We start from the raw sequence: 20,141 nt of genomic DNA on the forward strand, positions 1-20,141 counted from the left end.
CCCTGTCTTGTAAAAAAAAAACCAAAAAAAGAAAGAAAGAAAGGAAGGAAGGAAGGAAGGAAGGAAGAAAGAAAGAAAGAAAGAAAGAAAGAAAGAAAGAAAGAAAGAAAGAAAGAAAGAAAGAAAGAAAGAGGTTCCCCAATTGGCTGCCTGGAAACATAATTCTAGAAGGGTATCCCCTTAAGGCACATCACTGCCACCTGCTGGAAGAGAGTAGCATGACCATCAACCACACCAGGATGTATTGTGCATGGAGAACCTTATGGGTCAGACTTGAGCGCCCCTTCCTCCTGGAAGGAACATGGCGTGAAGGTGGTGCTCTGTCTCTCTTTTACTGCCTCCCTGGTTCCAGGTCTCCATTTGGGGAAAAGGCCACGGGCTTTCAAGTCTGACGGAATACACCAGTTCCTGCCTGAGGCTCTGACCACTGGCCACTAGCCACTGGTCCCCATCGGTGTCACTATTTAGATAGCTAAGGAAGTGTTAGGAAGCCTTACTGGAAGAAGTGTGTCACCGGGGACCAGCGCTGAGGTGTCACAGCCATGTAGCATTCCCAGTTTGCTCTCTGCTTGCGCTTGAAGCTTAAGCTGAGCTGTTCCTACTCCAGCCCTCAAGCCTTCAGTCAGCCTCCATGGACTCCATAAGCCCAAATCAACTCTCTTATACAGGCTGCCTTAGTCATGGTGTCTAATCACAGCAACACAAAAGTAACTGATACAATACCCGTTCATTGAATGCTTGCCCAGCAGGCACAAGGCCCTCGGTTTGCTCCCCATGGGAGTGGAGTATGGGTACACACCTGTAATCCCAGTAATTGGGAGACGGAGGCAGGAGGCTTAGGAGTTACTGAGTGTCCTCAGTGACACACCAAGTTGGCAGGCAGCCTGGGCTACATGAGAACGTTTTTTTTTAATATCCATGTATCCATGATAGCCAGGCGTTGGTGGCACACACTTTTAATCACAGCACTTGGGAGGCAGAGGCAGGCGGATCTCTGTGAGTTCGAGACCAGCCTGGACTACCAAGCGAGTTCCAGGACAACCTCCAAAGCCACAGAGAAACCCTGTCTCGAAAAACCAAAAAAAAAAAAAAAAAAAAAAAAAAAGAAACAACAACAACAACAAAAAAAACATGAAATATAATGTATTGCAAGAGCAATGCAGATGATCGCAAACCCTAACATGACACTGTTGGGCTGGGTTCAGCCTGCCCAACCTCACCTCTGAGTCTGTCCCCAAGGCTGCTGTCTGTGATCAAAACCAAAGGCTTCTGAACGTTCTTTTTTTAAAATCTACTTTATGGTGTTGGGGCCAGCATCATTCCTAGAAACCACCAACCTAGAGAAAGATGTGCTCTTCCCAGACTGTGCCCCGGCCTTGGGCCTGTGTGTGTGTGTGTGGGGGGGGGACCTTGGCCTTCTGCAGCCAGAGAGCAAGGGGAAGGGGAGGGACCTGCTGGGTGGGAAATCTTAGTGCGGGGTGATACTCACTTTGGGGCTTTGGTGACAAACCCTCCACCTCCACCCCTGTGAGCTCCATTTTCCCATCTGGGGGTCACGGGTTTTGAGATGGGGAGAGTCCCACCGAGAGGGAGGGTTCTCACTTGCTCTACAGGTTCGTGCCTTGTTTTTTTTAATTTTACTGTTTCGTAGAAGGGTTTTGGAAGGAAACCAGTAAGATATACCTGAGCTATCCCAGTGCTATGTGAAGACTGTTGTTTACTTCTGGCCCTGCCTGTCCTCAGGGGCCGTCTGTTGTGCTTGGCCTCTGGAAGACTTCCCTGCACACTCCTCAGAGAATGGGGATGTACCGTCATGGAGCTCTCTAAACCGGGAATTTCCAGGGTCCTGGAACCAGGCTTAGAATGCGGTCCTGCGCCTGCCCAGCTGGTTCAAATGCAGAACCTCAGGGAATGGGGCGTAGCTGAGGCTTGGGGGTGTGGCAAGTTCTTGGGCTCCCATGGCCCTGGCTGTACTTCTCAGGGTCCATATCCCCACAGCTCCTCGTTGGAACACCAGAAATCTGCTCCCGTCTCCTTACCAGAGAGAGAAGGTTCCTGTATCAAAGTGGCTCCTCAAACTCATTTCCTTGAAATAAATATAGATAGATAGTTGGGGCTCAAAATGAAAATCAGTTCAAAATACTACCATGGCTTCCCGTGATACTCGGAGCAGAAAGCCAATGTTCTCTGTGTGACCCCAAGCCTGGTGACCTCTCTGATCCCCTCTCCAGCCACCCTGCAGTCCCAAGGCCATTGCACTGTTTCTTCCGTGCCTGCAGAGACCTCTCTACAGGCTCACCGACCCCCATCTTTATCGGGTTCATTAGAAGATATCTCGCTTTATTATCACAAAGTATTTGGTAATTTGCGGCTGGAGAGATGGCTCACCAGTTAAGAGCCCATATTGCTCTCTTACAAGAGGACCCGGGCCCGGAAGTCCAGATCCAGGGAATCAAAGTCCTTCTGGCTTCTGAGGGCACATACAAACCAAATAAACATGCACACACCTCCCCTCTACACATGATTAAAAATAAAACTTAAAAAGGGACAGGAGCTGGAGAGAGAACTCAGCGGTTAAGAGTGTTCTCATAGAGGACTGCGGTTTGTTTGCCAGCACACGCGTGCAGTCAACAGCGCGTCACTCAGGCTCCAAAGAGTCTGATTTTCTCTTCTGACCTCCGAGGGCTGCTGCACCCCCATGTACACAAGCACACGCATGCACAGAAAGAAGGAAACTGGAAATGGGACTGGAGAGATGGCTCTTGCAGAGGACCAGGTTTCATTCATCCCCAGCACCCACAGCCACCTGTAACTCCAGTCCCCAGGGCTCCGCCCCCTCGGTGGGCTCCTCTTACTATCCCGTCTGTGTAGCAGGCGGTTCGCCGTTTCCTGACGCCATCGCCCCGCCCCTTGGCCCCGCCCCTTCTCCACCAACCGGGGATGCTTTGCTGGCCACGCCCCTTCCGGCGCCTCCCCAAGCGCCAGGCCCCGCCCTCCCAGGGTCTTCCCGGGAGCGCGGGAACATCCGCTAGCGCTCAGCTCTCGGCCCTCGTGCGTTCCAGCCGTCGCCCCGCGTCGCCTCGCGCTGGAGCGGTCGGTGTCGGACACCGTGGCCCCGGCCGGGGCGGAGCCCTGGGCGACCCTGGAAGCCCCCGCCCGCCTCCTGTTGCAGGCACTGCAGGCGGGGCCCGAGGGCGCGGGGCGCGGGCTGGGGGTTCTGCGTGCGCTGGGCCGCCGCGCGGAGCACTTCCCTTGGGGCGGCTTCCTCGAGGCGCTGGGCCGCGCTGAGCCCGAGGTGCGGGGCCCCGACGGCCGCCTAGAGCTGTGAGTCCCCGCCCGTGCCCCCCCCCCCGCCTCACACCTGCTTATTTGTGTAGTTGAGTCAGGGTTCCATCTAGCCCAGGCTAGCCTCGAACTCCTGCAGCCGTCTCCTGAGTGCTGGGATTACAGGCGTGCGCCCCGACACTGGGCTGAGACACACCTTGTCAGGAATAATTTTAAGTGCAGGCAAATTGATTTTGTTTGCGTACTTTATCTCTCTTTTTAAAAAGTCAAAGTTAGCCTGGCGTTAGTGGCGCACGCCTTTAATCCCAGCACTTGGGAGGCAGAGGCAGGAGGATCCCTTCAAGTTCAAGGCCGGCCAGGATTACGTAGAAACAACAGAAAAAAAAAACCCTCCGTAGAAACAACAGAAAAAAAAACCCTCCAATACAGGTGTACTTATGTCAAGTTGACACCTGTGTTAAAATACAAGTCATACGATGATTTTAGTATATATATATATATATATATATATGTATATATATATATATATATATATATATATATATGTTATTTAAAACCGATGTGCTAGGTCTTGGAATAGTAAGGCCTGCTGGTGGTCAATTTCTCAAAACAATGTTGACCTTAAGGCAGGCTCACTTCCCTGAGGGTAGTATGGGTAACACCGGCACACACATCCCCCCATTTAAGTGTTCCTGATAAATTCTGAGTGACTGTGAATTGTAACTTCTTTTGGTGACTGGAGCGTGAGTGTCATGCTGCCACTTTCTCTCCCTTTCAGTCGAAATGTCTTTGTCTCGTGTGTGTGTGTGTGTGTGTGTGTGTGTGTGTGTGTGTGTGTGTGTGCGCGCCCGCGCGTGCGTGCGTGTGCGTGCATGTGCATGTTAAGACGTACACACATGGAAGTCAGGAGTTGCTGGAGTCGGTTCCCTTAGACCACAAGTTCGTCTTTCTTTTTCCCTCACTCTGACACTAGCTTTTTCTTTCTGACAGGATCTGTCCCCCACAAATTCAGAAGCATATTTTCTCTCAGTCTCGCATGCCGGGCACCTCTGTGTGATGAGTAAATAGCCCTGACACACAGCAAGGGCTCGGGGCCTGGTCATTTTCCTCTGGTCACACCGGTGCTCTGGGCAGCCGCTTCCTCAGCAGAATTCTAGAATGCATGGGGCCCTGGGGAGCCCTGGAGGACAGGCTGAATGAGACTGCCGGTTGCTTGCAGGAGCTGGCCCCCCGAGGAGCTGTGAGGGGAGGGGTGAGGGCTGTTACCCTGTTCCTTCTCCTCAGCGTCCACTTGCTGTGTGAATCCTGGATTGTAGCACAGCTTTCAGCTGCCTCGTGCGTGTCAGGTGTCCCTCCTCTGTCCCCTTTCTGTCCTCAGCACCTCTCTGGTTGTCTTGTTTTGGAGACAGGGCCCTGCCTGGCCTCAAGCTAATAGAGATCTATCAGCCTCAGTGTCGCAAGTGCTGGGATTTAAGGTGTGTGCCACCATACCTGGCCCCCGCTCCTCAGCGGGCATCACCTCCCAATCCCTGCCACAGTCTGCCCCACCCGGTGTGACACATGCGTGTAACCAGAGCACCCGGGAGCTAAGGCAGGAGGACCGAGAGTCAAGGCCAGTGTGGGTTACATAAGGAGACCCCCAACTCAGAAAACAAAACAAAAGCTCTGATCGTCCGCAGGACCCCACTGTTGCTACGGCTGCCTGGAGTGTGCCGGAAGAACCTGATGTCCCTGCTGATGTCTGTTCGACCCTCGCTACCTGAAAGCGGCCTCCATTCCGTACTGCAGCTTGCCCGGCGAGATACAGCGTCTACGCCTGATGCCTGGCTCCATGCCCTCTGGGAGCTGCTAAGAAGGGATGTGGGGACGGGAGTCTCTGCGGAAGGAGCCTCTCCACTGTCCACCAGCTGTCAGGCACAGCTCCGACACCTGTGTGGGCAGCTGGGCCCGGGGGGTCGGGGGTTGAAATTGACTCTGGCTCTAGACCCTGACCAGGAGGACCAGCACTCCTCACAGCTGTGTGGGAGCCGCAGGAAGGAGCCAGAGGAAGACCCTGCCAGCCCTGAGTCAGAGAGACCCCCTAAGAGGTTCCGGGGTTTGGAGGAGGAGGAGGGTAAGGACCAGGAAGAGAAACCCAAACTGGAGTCGGCACAGTCCCCATCGGACGCAGGAGGCGTGTCACCTGATCCAAAGCAGACTCCTGAGCCTGGCCCGGGTGTGGAGGAGGCCAAGGGTCCGGCTCAGAGTGTGGAGTTGCCCCAAGTTGTCCAGGTACTGTGGCTGGAGGCTGCTTTCAGAATGGTCCTGGAAAATGGTGGAAGCTGTGTGAGACCCTTCTCCCAGCGGGGACCTCCATAGTCCATAGAGCAGGGATGAGGGGTGGGTTGTGGAGGGTGGAAGGAGGGCGCCCTCCCCTCCCCAGACTGATGGCGATGGGGAGGGAGTTACTATGAGCTAGAAGGACCTGGCCCAGTGACCCAGGGTGTGGGGTTGAAGGATCCGGCTGCTGCACCTGCCGGCGTGAGTCATGCCCGCAGCCCGCCTGCCCATACTGGGCCTGTGTGCCCCATTGAGGTTGGATGGAGAAAAGACAGAGCAGTGGGCTGGGTGTCTCACAAGCCTTCTAAGATGGAGGCGCCACATTCCTGCTTCTCCTGCCTTGCCTTTGCCCATCAGTTCCCTGTGCCCCCTCCTTAAAGGTTTTTTAATTTTTTAAAGATGTATTTATTTATTACGTATATAATATTCTACCTGCATGTTTGCCTGCACACCAGAAGAGGGCACCAGATCTCATTATGGATGGTTGTGAGCCACCATGTGGGTGCTGGGAATTGAACTCAGGACCTCTAGAAAAACAGCCAGTGCTCTTAACCTCTGAGCCATCTCTCCAGCCCAAGGTTTTTTTATTGTATGTGTGTGCCTGCACCCGTGTGTGGTGCACATGGGAGCCAGAAGAGGGCGTAGGGTCTCCCTGACCTAGTTACAGGTGATTGTGAGCAGCCCATCGTGGGTGCTGGGGTCTGAGCCCAGTTCCTCTGGGAGGAAGGGAAGTGTCTAACTGTTGAGCCGTTTTCCCAGCTCTTGTTTTCTGCAGAGGGCAGGTCCTGCTGCACTACAGAAATAGTGACTGTTCTCTCCTCCACAGGACCAGGTGCCCCGGCTGCAGCAGCTGCTGAAGGCCTTCCAGGAGGTGACTGGCCCTCCCTGTTCGCCACAGCCTTTCCTCTGGCTTCTCTCTACCCTAGCTGTGCCCAGGGAAGCCCCCATCATGGAGTTTGGTATGGGGCTGAGCAGGAGGGAGATGTGCGGACAGTCCCACAGGGCCAAGTTTGGAAGTGCCATCATCCCCCAGGAAGGCCTTCTCTGGTGGTGCCTTCTAAGAGTGGCCTCTGCGGCCTGTCGCAAGCATTCTGCCACCCTTACTCGGGATTTGCCTCCCCAGGGTCTGGAGGGGATGGAGCCTGAGCCTCCAGTGGACCTGAAGTTTCTCCACGAATGTAGTCCCAGCCAGGTGAGACAGGCCTGGCCCCGAGATCGACCCCCTGTGCCCCTGCCTGCTTCCCCACCTCCCCCGGGGCTCAGGGTTACCCTGGGTTGTTTCTTGGCTCTGCCTGCTCTACCCTGTTCCCTCTCCTGCCCTTTCTGTTGCCCGCGGGGCGTGTGTTCCAGCAGAGCCCGCTGAGTGTCCTGGTTTCCCCCAGATGGAGTTGCTATGCAGCCGGCTCCCTCTGCCCCAGCTCCCTGATGGAGGCCTCCTGCAGCTCTGCAGCTGCCTGCTGAGTCTCGTGCCAGCCCTCAGCATTGGCAGCGCCTGTGTGTTAGCCAGGAGCCTCTTTCTTGACCGGGTGGGTACAGGTGGCGCCAGGAGGCCAGGGGTAGTGGGGACCCTCTGAGTGCTCAGGAAGGGGGTTTTGGGAGGGACTGAGGGGTGGCCCTGGGGTGTATATCCTTACAGCATATATAGAGTGTATATCCTTACAGCATGTATATAGTGTATATCCCTACAGCATATATATATAGTGTATATCCCTACAGCATATATATAGTGTATATCCCTACAGCATATATAGAGTGTATATCCTTACAGCAAATATATAGTGTATATCCTTACAGTATATATGTAGTATATATCCCTGCAGCAAAAATATAGTGTATATCCCTACAGCGTATATATAGTGTATATCCTTACAGCATATATATAGTGTATATCCTTACAGCATATATATAGTGTATATCCTTACAGTATATATGTAGTATATATCCTTACAGCATATATATATATAGTGTATATCCTTACAGTATATATATAGTATATATCCCTACAGCATATATATAGTGTATATCCTTACAGCATATATATAGTGTATATCCCTACAGCATATATATAGTGTATATCCTTACAGCATATATATAGTGTCTATCCCTACAGCATATATATAATGTATATCCCTACAGCATATATATAGTGTATATCCTTACAGCATATATATATAGTGTATATCCCTACAGCATATATATAGTGTATATCCCTACAGCTTGTACATATACATATACACACAACACACATACACACATATATATAGTGTATATCCCTACAGCATATATATAGTGTATATCCCTACAGCATATATATAGTGTATATCCCTACAGCATGTAGCTTCTTCCCACCTGGGCCCCAGATGTGGCTTCTGGGTTTGGGAGCTGGATACATACCCTTGGCTTTTCCTCAGTAGCATGGGTTGCCATCTGAAACATGTGAGATAAGCACTCCCTGAAGGGAAGAAATGACTTTGTCCTCTCCCTGGTGACTACTAGATCCTCTCCCTGCCGTCCTCCGCCTCCAGGCTGCTCAGAGTTGCCCTCAGCTCCTTCTGTGTGAAGTACACCTACCCCGTCTGCAAGGCCATCCTCGTTCCCCTTCTCCAGGACCCAGGCGTGGGTAACTGCAGCCCCAGTCCCAGGCCTACCCTCCTGCCCAGCACACCTCACCCTTCGGGCCCTGCTGAGCTGGGCTCAGTGAGCAAAAGTGGGAGCCTGTTCCCAGACAGCGAGCATTCTGTCCCTCTCAGCCTCCTGCCCTCCTCCAGCCCTGTCTCCTCTCCTGTCCTTGACCCAGGTCCCATGCAGACCGAGGTGCTGTGCTCCCTCATAAAGGATGAGGCCCTGGAGCCAGACATGCAGGTCCTGATTCTGGGGTGAGTGTGCAGACTTTGATGCTCTCTCTCACACACACACACACACACCTACACCCCCCAGGCCAGGCCTTCATGAGGCCTTGGGTTTCATTCCCAGCGCTGCACAGGCACATGCATACACACACATGCACCCACTCATGCACACACAATGGCATAGCACACGCTGCTGCCCCTGGAGTCTAAACTCACCTGGTGCCCTTTCCTCTGGGCCCATGTTGAGTGCCAAGTGGACATCTTCCTCAGTTTTACTGGGGACCTGGCAGAGTACACACAGAAGGCTGGGTCCCTCTCAGAAGGGGCTCAGCTGGGACACATCACCATGGCTAAGAGCATTGACTCCAGAGTCAGACCTGAGTCCTGTCTCCACCTTGTTTATTGACTTAGATGGATGGACTCAAGTTCAAGTATTTATTTAGTTAATTTACTTATTTATTTGGTTTTTCAAGACAGGGTTTCTCTGTGTAGCTTTGGAGCCTGTCCTGGAACTAGCGTGCACCACCACCAGGCATTGTGAATCTTTCTTTTAAAAAAAAAAGAGGAGCCGGGCGTTGGTGGCGCACGCCTTTAATCCCAGCACTCGGGAGGCAGAGGCAGGCGGATCACTGTGAGTTCGAGACCAGCCTGGTCTACCGAGCGAGTTCCAGGACAGCCTCCAAAGCCACAGGGAAACCCTGTCTCGAAAAACCAAAAAAAAAAAAAAAAAAAGAGGGAGGGGGACTGGGATTGGTGTGTAAAATTAAAAAAAAAAAGATGGGTATAAAAAAAAGACTGAGCCGGGCTTTGGTGGCACACGCCTTTAATCCCGGCACTCGGGAGGCAGAGGCAGGCGGATCTCTGTGAGTTCGAGGCCAGCCTGGTCTACAGAGAGTTCCAGGACAAGCTCCAAAGCCACAGAGAAACCCTGTCTCAAAAGACAAAAAGCCTCCTGGAGAGTGGGTGATCAAACCCAGGAAGGTACTGGAGCCTGGGGTCTACAGCTGCCGCACGTGGGCTGCTGCCCACCCTAATGCATGCCCGTTGGTGGAGGACAGCCCTTACTCACTGTGTGTCCTCCCCGCAGGCAGGTCCTGGAGCTAGCCTGGAGGGAGGAGACGTTCCTGGTGTTGCAGGCGCTCCTGGAGCAGCAGGTGAGTGGCCTGCCGCCAGAGGGCTGTGTGGGACCCAGACAGCTGCCTCTCAGTTGTAGGGTCAACTGTGTAGCCCAGGCTATCCTGGAATTTATGATCTTGCCCCAGTCTCCCAAGTACTGGGATTATAGGCCTGAGCCACACCATAGGTGGTTGGTTGTATGTTGCTTTTATCTTTTCTTTTTTGAGATAAGAGCTCTTATAGCTCAAAGTGGCCTTGAACTCCCAATCTTCCTGCCTCCACCTGGAGTCACAGGTGGGCATCACCTTGCCCCATTTTATTTTATTATTTATTTATTTTGTTTGTTTGTTTTTTTCGAGACATGGTTTCTCTGTGGCTTTGGAGGCTGTCCTGGAACTAGCTCTTGTAGACCAGGCGGGTCTCGAACCCACAGAGATCCGCCTGCCTCTGCCTCCCGAGTGCTGGGATTGAAGGCGTACGCCATCACCGTCTGGCAACCTTGCCCTATTTTAAATGATGCCAGGGATTGAACCCAGGACTTCATGCATGCCAGACAAGGGCTTAGTCCATTATCATCATGGCGGGACATGGCAGCAGACATGCAGGCAGATCTGATGCTGGAGAAAGAGCTGGGAGTTCTATATCTTGCGTAGGCAACAGGAAGTGAACTGAGATACTGGGTGTGGCTTGAGCATCTCTGTAGAGACACACTTAGTCCACCAAGGCCATATGTACTCCAACAAAGCCACACATCCTAATAGTGCCATTCCCTATGAGCTTATGGGAGCCAGTTATATTCAAACTACCACACTATGTTTTGAGACAGGGTCTCATGCAGTCCAGCCTGGCCTTGAGCTCTCTATATAGAAAGGTGACCTTGGACTCCTACCCGTCTTGCCCTGAGTCCTCGGATTATTGGTGCACACCATTCCTGACTATTCTCTTTTTTGCATTTTAGGTGATTACTTTTCTTGCTATGGCTTTGACTCACAGTTTAAGGATACAGCCTGTCTCATTGGGAGAGGCTTGGGCAGGGGCCTGGGGACTGTGTCCACATTCAGAAAGCAAAGACACGAATCCTGGGTTCACTCTGCTAGGGGACCTCAGCCCATGGGATAGTGGTGGCTGCTGTGTTCATGGAGGATCTCCAGTGCTGGGAGACACCCTCACAGACACGCCCAGAAGTGTGCGTCCACGGTGATGCTAAGCCCATCAAGTCGGCCCTCACAGTGATTAACCTCGCTGTTTATGCCCAGTCCTCCTTGTGTGAGAGTGGAGACTGTGCGGTGCTTTCTCATTGGACCGCATCCCGCAAATAACGTCACGGAGACTTACTAGTTAAGCAAGCTCGGCCTCAGCTCAGGCTTGTTTCCATCTAGCTCTTAATGACTTAAACTAACCCACGTGGTTACCTCTCCTCCATACTACCCATGCTGCTTCCTCCATGTTGGGGTGGGGACTCTGCCCTTCTTCCTCCAAGAGTTCCCTCTCTGCCCAGAAGTCCTGCCTGTATGCTCCTGACTAGCTATAGACGGTTCAACTTCTTTTTTTTTTTTTTTTTTTTTTTTTTTTTTGGTTTTTCGAGACAGGGTTTCTCTGTGGCTTTGGAGGCTGTCCTGGAACTCACTTGGTAGTCCAGGCTGGTCTCGAACTCACAGAGATCCGCCTGCCTCTGCCTCCCGAGTGCTGGGATGACGGTTCAACTTCTTACTACACCAATCACAACAGTACATCCTCACACAGGGTACAAATATCCCGCAACAGGAGACCACATGAGCTGGGTGGGATTTCTAGACGATGGGTGGGAAGTGCTGAGTGCCATCCAATGCCAGTCGCCATTTCTTTTCTTTCTCTTTGGTTTTTTTTTTTTTTTTTTTTTTTTTTGGTTTTTCAAGACAGGGTTTCTCTGTTTTGTTTTAGAGGCTGTCGGTCCAGCCCAACCTCGAACTCACAGAGATCCGCCTGTCTCTGCCTCCCTAGTGCTGGGATTAAAGGCATGCGTCACCAACGCCCGGCTGAGACAGGGTATTGTTTTGGAGGCTGTCTTGGAACTGGCTCTTGTTGACCAGGCTTGCCTCGAACTCAACAGAGATCCGTCTGCCTCTGCCTCCCGAGTGCTGGGATGAAAGGCGTGCGCCACCACTGCCCAGCTGCTAGTGGTCATTTCTTATTATGAAGAGTTGGCAGTGTTCCTCAGGACCTCACCATGCTCTGTCATTAAGGTTTAAAACTGAGGCAGGCTAGAGTCACTGGCTCCCCCATAGTACTGACCTGAGCCTTCGCAAGGGCAGTTGCATTCTGTGAGACCGTGTCTCTGCTATTTCATTTATCACAGTCTTCGGTGACTTTGAGCCTTTTTGTCCAGTTGTGGGGACTGGGCCTTAACTTGGTGTGTTAGCTTTTCCTTACTGGGATGAAACACCCGAGGTAGGCAGTAGGGGAAAAGGTTGGCTTGGGTTCACAGTTTCCATCCGCGCTTGGCTCCGTTGCTCCTGGGCCTGTATGAGGCCCGTTAGGGTGGACGGAGTGTGTGGTGGGTGGGCTGCTCAAGTCACGGCATCTGCAAAGCAGAGAGAACAGGTCAGACTACCACTGTCCCCTTTAGACAAACCCCAGTGGCCTAGAAGCTCTGCCAACTCCCAGCACCTTCACCCTGGGACAGAGCCTTCAACACATGGGTCTGTGGAGGAATTTCTAGACCCATTTGAGAGCTCTCTGTTCAGCTACCTGCTGGGAGATGGAGAGCCTGGGATTGAACCCAGGGCTGGCCTTATGATGCGTCCCATGTCCCTGTGCATGCAGGTGGAGATGACCCCTGAGGTGTTTAGTGTCTTGGTGCAGAGGCTCTGCAGAGAGGGGCCGGCAGCCACCACCTCCATCGCCTACGCCAAGCTGATGCTGACAGTGATGACCAAGTGCCAGGCCAGTGTGAGTGTCCACGGGCTCATTCGTCGGGCCAGCATCTCTGAGGGTCGTGTATGTGGGGCACCGGGAAGTTAGAACAGCATCATGCTGTCTTCCCCTCGAGCTGACCCCCTCCCTCAGCTGCCATGCTTGTGAGGATCCATGCAGGCATTTGGAGCAGAGGAGGAGGGCAGCTAAGCCTTACTATAGGGGATTGGGACTGGGGGTAGTGAATATGTGGGGCAGGCCGAAGCAGGAGGACTGCTGTAAGTTCAAGGCCAGTCTGGGCTGCATAATGCGACAAATACAAAAACAAAGATGTGCATAGTGGTTCACAGCTTTAGTCCCAGCACTCAGGAGGTACAGGCAGGTGGATCTCTGAGTTTGAGGCCAACCTGGTCTACATAGTGAGTTCCAGAGCAAAGACCCTGTGCCCCCCCAAAAAAATAATTTTTAAAAAGGAGAGGTCTGGAGTGTCGCTCAGTTGGTAGAGGGCCCACCATCCACAAAACCTTTGGGTCAATTCCTAATACTTTGTAGACTGGGCGTGGCAGGTCATATAATCTCAGCACCTGGGAGGTGGAGGTAGGGAGGTCTGAAGTTCAAGGCCAGCCCAAGCTATGTGAGCGTTCACTCCCGTCCCAAAACTAAAAAGCAATGGTGGCTGGAATGGTAGGAGGATGTTCCTGGAAGGGACACTGCCGTGAGCCAAGACTGCCCTACCCAGGGATCTGCAAGTAGCTCATTGCTCGGGCTGCCACTGAGGGAGACAGCCGGCGGCAGCGGCGCTGTACGCCTGTTCTAATCCCAGCACTAAGGAGGCAGACGCAGGTGGGTCTCGGAGTTGGAGGCCAGCCTAGGCTATGTGTGAGAGCCTGTGGTAGCTGAGGCTGTGAACTTGCTAGCCTGTGCTACGCATCAGCTCTCACACACTGTTAGCTCCTTTTTGTTGGTTTTGCTTTTTTTTTTTCCCCGGTTTGAGACAGGGTTTCCCTGTGGCTTTGGAGTCTGTCCTGGAACTCTGCTCTGTAGACCAGGCTGGCCTTGAACTCATAGAGATCCGCCTGCCACCAACGCCCAGCTTGTGATTTGTTTTTAAGATAAGCTCAGGATTTGCTGTGCTCCGAGTGCTAGGATCATAGGGGACACTACTAAGGCCTGGTCTATGTAGTGTTAGGGATGGAACACAGGACTTCCTGCTTCCTGTGCTTTGTACTTCTAGCTAGCCTGAACCCCCTATGTTGACCAGGCTGGCGTCAAACTCACAGAGACCCTCCTACCTCTGCCTCCTGGGCCCCTATGCTGGGCTCAGCCTGCTTTTATATACGGTCTAGGGCCACCTGGCCAGGGGTAGCACTGCCCACGTAGGCTGACCCTTCTGTGTCATCTAGCTAACTACAGAAACCCCCACAGGCTCCCTCTTCACCCATCAGTACCTGGTGACAGCCACGGTCGGCTATCACACAGGCGCATCTGTTGATCCCGTGATCCCAGAAAGTGGGGATCTCAGTCTGTGTGTGCTGTGCGTTTGGGGGTCTCCTTCAGAGACTTCTCTAGATCACAGAGGAAGGGCCTCCCTCCAGAGGAGTAAGGAGCCTGCAGGGACCTTCAGCTAGGGAGGGACTTTGCCTCTGTCTGCTGAGGTATGGGGGTTGGAGAGTGGAGATGAGGAGCCTGAACCCCAAGAGAAGACAGAGAAAGCATCGTCAGAGGGGTGTGGTGGCCTTGGGGGAGTGTCCCTGAACCTGTCTCTCATCTGAAGCCTGGGAGGGTCAGGAGGGCTCCGTGAGATACAGCTGAACAGACCTGCACCAGGGTCTGCTCTGAGCTCTACAGCTGCTACAATCCAGGTCTCCCTGGGGCTCGCCTCATCTCAAGAAGTAGTAAGGTCCTGTCGCTCAGGAGCCCGCCCTTGGCCTCCATTCTCCGTCCTCGGCAGGGCCTGTGGGGTGGCAAGGAGACGGGAGACCGGCTGCTGCAGTCCTAGCCTGACTCCCTCTCCAGATCACAGAGCAGCAGAGCCTGGACCTGGCTGTAGCCCTGGAGCCCAACGCCACCTTCCTGAAGAAGTCCCTGCAGGCAGCGCTGAGACGTCTGGCCCACTGACCACCCACAAAGACGTGACTCCCTGACCCCTTGCCTGGGAACACACTGAGTACAGCCAGCTCAGGAGTCAGCTGCCTCTTGCCCAATACTCCTGGCTGTTCAGAGGCCATCTTGACCTCAGAGAGGAGGTCCTAGGCCACTCTGGCTGCCATTCCTGATCACAGTAAAGGCACCTTGAGGACCAGTGGTCCATGGGCAGTCTACCGGGAGAGCCGGGGTTCCGGTGTACTCGGGGTGACTTGTGCTCAGGGGTTGTGAACCTCCTTTTTTTTGGTTTCTGAACTGAATGATTTTGCAATAGTTTTTAATAAAAAGAAAAAAGTTCATCCAGTCTTGGTGTCTTGGTGGCTCACCCCTGTAATCTCAGCACTGGGGAGGATCGGGAGCTCAGGGTAAAACTGAGCCACACAGGGTAAAACTGGCCTAAGTGCCACAGGAAATGTCAGTGGGTGTGGCTGGGAGACGCTGGATGGTAAATCGTTGGCTGAATGTGTTAGGATTTTGAGTCCCCAGAACCCATGTGAAGCTGGGTGTCTGTCATGGGAGGTGGGTGCAGGAGGATCAACCCCCCAAAGCGGGGGCCAGCCTAGCCTGAGCCAACAAGGAAGGCAAGGACTGTCATCCGAGGTTGACCTCTGACCTCCCTTGTGCAGTGGCCTGTTTGCATCCCAGAGTACTTATGCATGCACAGCACAGACGTACACAAACGTGCACCTGTCAGATACGAAGAAACGGCTGAACAGGCATCTGCATTCTTAGACGATGCGCCTGCTTCCCCATTAGCTCAGGAGCCCCCTTCATTCCCGCACCCACACCCACCCCTGCTCACTGAGAAAGGACCAGAGGGAGTCTGTTACCAGGAAGTTAGTTAGGGTCAGTCAGGGCACCCGTTACCCTCCCCCACAGCAGGCCTCCTGAGTATCAAGGCCTGCAGCAGCGGCGGCGGCCTGGGTGACTACTTTCTGCTGAGGGAGGGCTTGGGGCTGGCAAGTTCTGCTTTAATGCTGGCATGGAAACCTGCTAGGCTAATAATGTTCTGTCACCGAGCTACACCTTCAGCCAGAGCTAACATTCGAGCTGGGAGCTGAGGGATTTGAAGGTAGCCTGGGCTACCGTGGGCAGAGAATGCAGAGTGCTCCAGGCCTGTCTGACACCTGTGTTCCCACAGGGTCTGGTGGTCCTACGCCTTTAACCCCGGCACTGAGGAGGTCAAGGCAGGCGATCTCTGAGTTTGAGGCCAGTCGGCTGTAAATAGCGAGTTCCAGGACAGCCAGGGCTACACAGAGAAATCCTGTCTGAAAAAGAAATTTAGCACACGGATGTTCCTGAATTAGGAATAGTTTGTGGCAGCACCCTCCCATCCTAGCCCTGCGGTTGGCGGGGAGCAACTTTCTGAGTTGGTCTCAGACCGCAGCTTCCTCCGAAGACCTGAGTCCCTGTTTCAGGGAGGTGGGAAGTCAGTGTAGGGGTGAAGCCTGGGTCTGAGAACAAGCTGGTGTAGAGGAGCCAGGGGAGGAAGGCTGTAGATAACACAGGGCACCACGTTGGTGGCCTCCGCACTTGGTCAGCCCCGGAAGCTCAGACCTGTCGCTGAAGTCCACTCTGGCCCTATGCGAACTTTCCTTACTGTGCCTGATGCGTGCTGGGAAAGTTCTGGGGCAAGATGAGCCGATCATACACCTGCCCCTGACAACGGGGGGTGCTGGCCAGAGAGGGGTGGCCCTTAAGGGAGCTTGTCTCACTCCTCAAGATCCCGGTGAGTCACCCCAGATGTGGAGGCTCCCTGCACGGACCCTTGACGCCACTCCTCTCTTTCAGCTTGCAAAGGCCGGGGTCAGGCAAGAAGGACGGCTTTGTCTGAAATGCCAACTAATTGAGAAAAGACGGGGGCATTTGTCCGAAGTCCAAACTGCCTAGGGGCTGAACCAGGCGCGGTTTACGCAGCTGGCCGCGGCAGACCGGTGGGCGCCCTCTCCCAGGTGGAGGCTTGCGCTTAAATGAACCACATCTGATCCTAATCTAGTCACAAGACCTTCTCAGTTCTGCGGATCTCAACAGGGCTCATTTCCTCGAGCTATTCCGGTGCCTCTGCCCACAAGTGGTGGCTGGACTCTTGCACAAGCACGGGCTGGCGGGGGCAGCTGCCCAGTGGCTCTCCGGGGCTCATCGCCAGCTCCGGCGCTGAAGGAAGACGGTTCTTCCGGCGACCGCGGAAGACACGGGTTAGGCCGACGACACGGGGTCGGCAGAAGTCGGCCCCAAGCCCTGAGCTAGGAGTCGGATAGCAGCCGAGAACCAGCACGGTCCCGACGCTGCCGGTGCCGGGCGCGCTCTGCTCGCGGTGTAGCGCCCCCAGCGGCCGCGAACAGCAGCGCGGCTCCCGCCAGGCTCAGCGCGGGCCGGGCCGCGGAACGAGCAGTTCCCGCGAGAACAGGAGCGCTTATTTGAGCGCAAGCGCAGAGCGCACACTTCTCTTTTCCGGTTCCCGCGACCTCCGCAGCCATGAGGTAGGTAGCTCTCGGGGCGCGATCCGCGGCCATCCGCGCACCCGGCTGTCCCGCGGGGCCCCCTGACGCCCGGCTCGGAGGCTCTCCCCGCGGCTGGCCTCGGCGCGAGCAACCCGTCCCTGTGGGCCTGGCCCGCCGGCGCGGGGCGCGGGATCCGTCATGGCGGGCCCTGAGCGCCCTCGTTTCTCCCCTGCAGCAGCAAAGTGTCCCGCGACACCCTGTACGAGGCGGTGCGGGAAGTCCTGCACGGCAACCAGCGCAAGCGCCGCAAGTAAGCGCGGGCCGCCCCGGGCGAGCACGCTGGGCGGGGGTGGGGGGGGGGCGGGCGAGCATCCCCGGCAGCACCCTGGGCGGGGGGTCGGGCGAGCACCCCGGTAGCGCCCTGGGCAGGCGGGTGGGCGAGCACCGTGGGCAGGAGTCAGGCGAGCACCCCGGTAGCATCCGGGCAGGGGGCGGGCGAGCATCCCGGCTGACGTCGCCCCTGTCGCTTTAGGTTTCTGGAGACGGTGGAGTTGCAGATCAGCCTGAAGAACTATGACCCCCAGAAGGACAAACGTTTCTCGGGCACCGTCAGGTTGGCACCGCTCTGACCCCACCCAGCCCCTCAGTGTCCCCGTGTTGTCCCTCCCACCCGTGCCGCCCCGGCCGACTCCCGAGGCGAGCGCGAGGACACTGACGCGCCAGGGTAGTTCAGGCGTCCTGCTCCGGGCAGGCTGGCTGGACGGACCCCCACCCTGGGTCTTAAAACAAGAGGGGAGGCGTGGGGAGGCCTCGGCCGAGCCCGCCGGCTAGCCTGAGAAGCCAGGCTAGTGTCGACACCTCCGGGTAAGACACGGTCGGGCGGGGCCTGCTGGCGTCGCAGCCGCCTCCTGGGGCCCTGGGGGACTTGGCCGTGACCCGCCGCGCCCCCTCCCCCAAACGCAGGCTGAAGTCCACTCCTCGGCCCAAGTTCTCGGTGTGCGTCCTGGGGGACCAGCAGCACTGCGACGAAGCCAAGGCCGTGGACATCCCCCACATGGACATCGAGGCACTCAAGAAGTTGAACAAGAACAAGAAGCTGGTCAAGAAGCTGGGTGGGTGCGGCTGGCCCGGGGAGGCCCTTCCCAGGGGTGTCAGGCGGCCCCTACGCAGCTGTTGGGCCTCCGTGTTGATGCTAACGACCTGGGTCTGGTGGTTTAGCCCTCCGCGGGAGGCGGCCTCGTGCTCTCCGGCGTTGGGTCTGCAGCGCTGTCAGGCAATTAGCGCGTGAGTGAGGCTAGTGAGTGGGTGCCCGGGGTCCTGTCAGATCCCCTCTCCCCGGGTGCCATCACGCTGTAGTTAGAGCTGCGTTTACAGACGGAAACACCCTCCCCTTGTTAGTGCTTACACACTCGGGGGTAACACATGCACACGCCCGCACGCACGCACGCGCCTTGAAGTGCCTGGGCTCGGGTCTACTACTGAGGTATTCGCAGGCCTCGCTGAGTTCCCCAGGCTACACACTGGCAGTCCTGCTTCGGGTCTTTAAAGAGTTGCTCCTGCTTTTTCTGGCCTGGATGTGAGCGGCCTGTGACTTATCCTTACAGCCAAGAAGTACGATGCCTTTTTGGCTTCCGAGTCCCTGATCAAGCAGATCCCACGTATCCTGGGCCCAGGCCTAAACAAGGCTGGCAAGTTCCCTTCCCTGCTGACACACAATGAGAACATGGTGGCCAAAGTCGACGAGGTGAAATCTACTATCAAGTTCCAGATGAAGAAGGTGGGTCTGCGCTGCGGCTGGGGGGAGGGGTCTCAGCGCTGAGCTCAGGGACCATCAGCACTGAGTGGGCCTGGTCACTGGGGAGGACGTTGACCAGCCCGGCCTCCCTGCAGGTGCTGTGTCTGGCCGTGGCTGTGGGTCATGTGAAGATGACGGACGATGAGCTGGTTTACAACATCCACCTGGCTGTCAACTTCCTGGTGTCCTTGCTGAAGAAGAACTGGCAGAATGTCCGAGCTCTGTACATCAAGAGCACCATGGGCAAGCCCCAGCGTCTGTACTAGGATGCCCCAATAAACCTCAGTGCTACCAGCCCTCGTCTGCCTGCTTGGTGTGAGCTGACTTTAGAGCTGTGAGGCTGGGGGTGTGAGCAGTCGGGAGGTTGGGGGTGTGAGCAGTCGGGAGGTTGTGTGAGCAGTCAGATTCAGTGGGTAGGGCTTGCTTGCGCCAATCAGCGGGGTGGCCTTGCCTTGCTTCTGACCCAGGAAGGACAACTCAAAGCTAATTGAGTTTGGTTACAGGTGAGGTGTGGGGTTTTTTTGTTGTTTTTCAAGACAGGGTTTCTCTGTATTGTGGAGGCTGTCCTGGATCTCACTATGTAGACCAGGCTAGCTTCCAACTCAGATCTGCCTGCCTCTGCCTCCTGAGTGCTGGGATTAAAGGTGTGTGCCACCAACACCCTGCTATGGTTTTCAGATCTTATGATAGGGTCTATGATAGTGACAGGCAAAGCCAAGCTTAAAGGTGCTTAGGGCCAGGACCAAAGATAATGAACACTATTCTGCCTATTGGAGCCTCTGGGCAAACAGCCTTCAGGTTGATTCTGGGCTGGCCCCTCTTGAGGATCAAACCCAGCCCCATAGCTGAGGGGGGAGTATACTACCCTCACCTGTGAGCCTCAAGGGTGCACCAGAGTGGTCTGAAACAGGCTTGCCTGTGTGGCCAGTGAAGTCAGGGTCCATTGCACTGGTGTAACAGGGCTGGTGCCCTACCTATAAGACTAACAAACTGCAGGGGGGTGTAGTGGCCTCATTCTGCCTCACCCATGAGGGAGGCTCAGATGTTACTAGTGTGCCTGCTCAAGCCTGGGCATCTCCAGGACCTTCCATGCATGGTCCAGCCTGGGCATCTGCTCACAAGTCCCAGGGCCTCTGAATCCTGCTGGCTTGACTAAGCAGCGACTGCCCAGAAGGCACTAAGGTGAGTGCCAGCTGCTACTGGGCACCAGGTACAGGGTGTGCGGGTGTGCATGAGGTGGTGGCTGACCAGTGGCGTCCCAGTGCCAGGGTGGGAGGTTGCACTTGACACACAACTGTG

At 55.1% G+C, this 20,141-nt stretch overlaps 2 protein-coding genes across 3 annotated transcripts; both read left to right on the forward strand.

Moving 5' to 3' along the window:
- The first annotated feature begins 218 nt into the window (after positions 1-218).
- Fance (FA complementation group E) lies at positions 219-14,905 on the forward strand. Its single transcript, XM_013124311.2, has 11 exons — positions 219-241; positions 3,001-3,324; positions 4,965-5,556; positions 6,431-6,475; positions 6,728-6,796; positions 6,987-7,130; positions 8,101-8,224; positions 8,402-8,480; positions 9,541-9,607; positions 12,372-12,497; positions 14,478-14,905. Exons 1-11 carry the CDS (start codon positions 219-221, stop codon positions 14,577-14,579), a joined length of 1,695 nt encoding a protein of 564 aa, XP_012979765.1. The 3' UTR covers positions 14,580-14,905.
- Positions 14,906-16,956: 2,051 nt separating this feature from the next.
- Positions 16,957-19,136, forward strand: Rpl10a (ribosomal protein L10a). Of its 2 annotated transcripts, XM_005084892.4 has the most exons (6): positions 16,957-17,086; positions 17,283-17,357; positions 17,580-17,660; positions 18,011-18,159; positions 18,652-18,824; positions 18,938-19,136. In XM_005084892.4, the coding sequence occupies exons 1-6, from the start codon at positions 17,082-17,084 to the stop codon at positions 19,106-19,108; spliced, it is 654 nt and encodes a 217-aa protein (XP_005084949.1). In that variant the 5' UTR covers positions 16,957-17,081; the 3' UTR covers positions 19,109-19,136. The 2 variants fall into 2 exon arrangements, with proteins under 2 accessions (XP_005084949.1, XP_040588027.1); XM_040732093.1 differs by lacking the exons at positions 16,957-17,086; positions 17,283-17,357; positions 17,580-17,660 and adding an exon at positions 17,716-17,911.
- Positions 19,137-20,141: the final 1,005 nt, after the last annotated feature.

Source organism: Mesocricetus auratus, unplaced genomic scaffold (genome assembly GCF_017639785.1).
Source record: "Mesocricetus auratus isolate SY011 unplaced genomic scaffold, BCM_Maur_2.0 Super-Scaffold_100027, whole genome shotgun sequence".
In the NCBI taxonomy this organism is placed as follows: domain Eukaryota; kingdom Metazoa; phylum Chordata; class Mammalia; order Rodentia; family Cricetidae; genus Mesocricetus; species Mesocricetus auratus.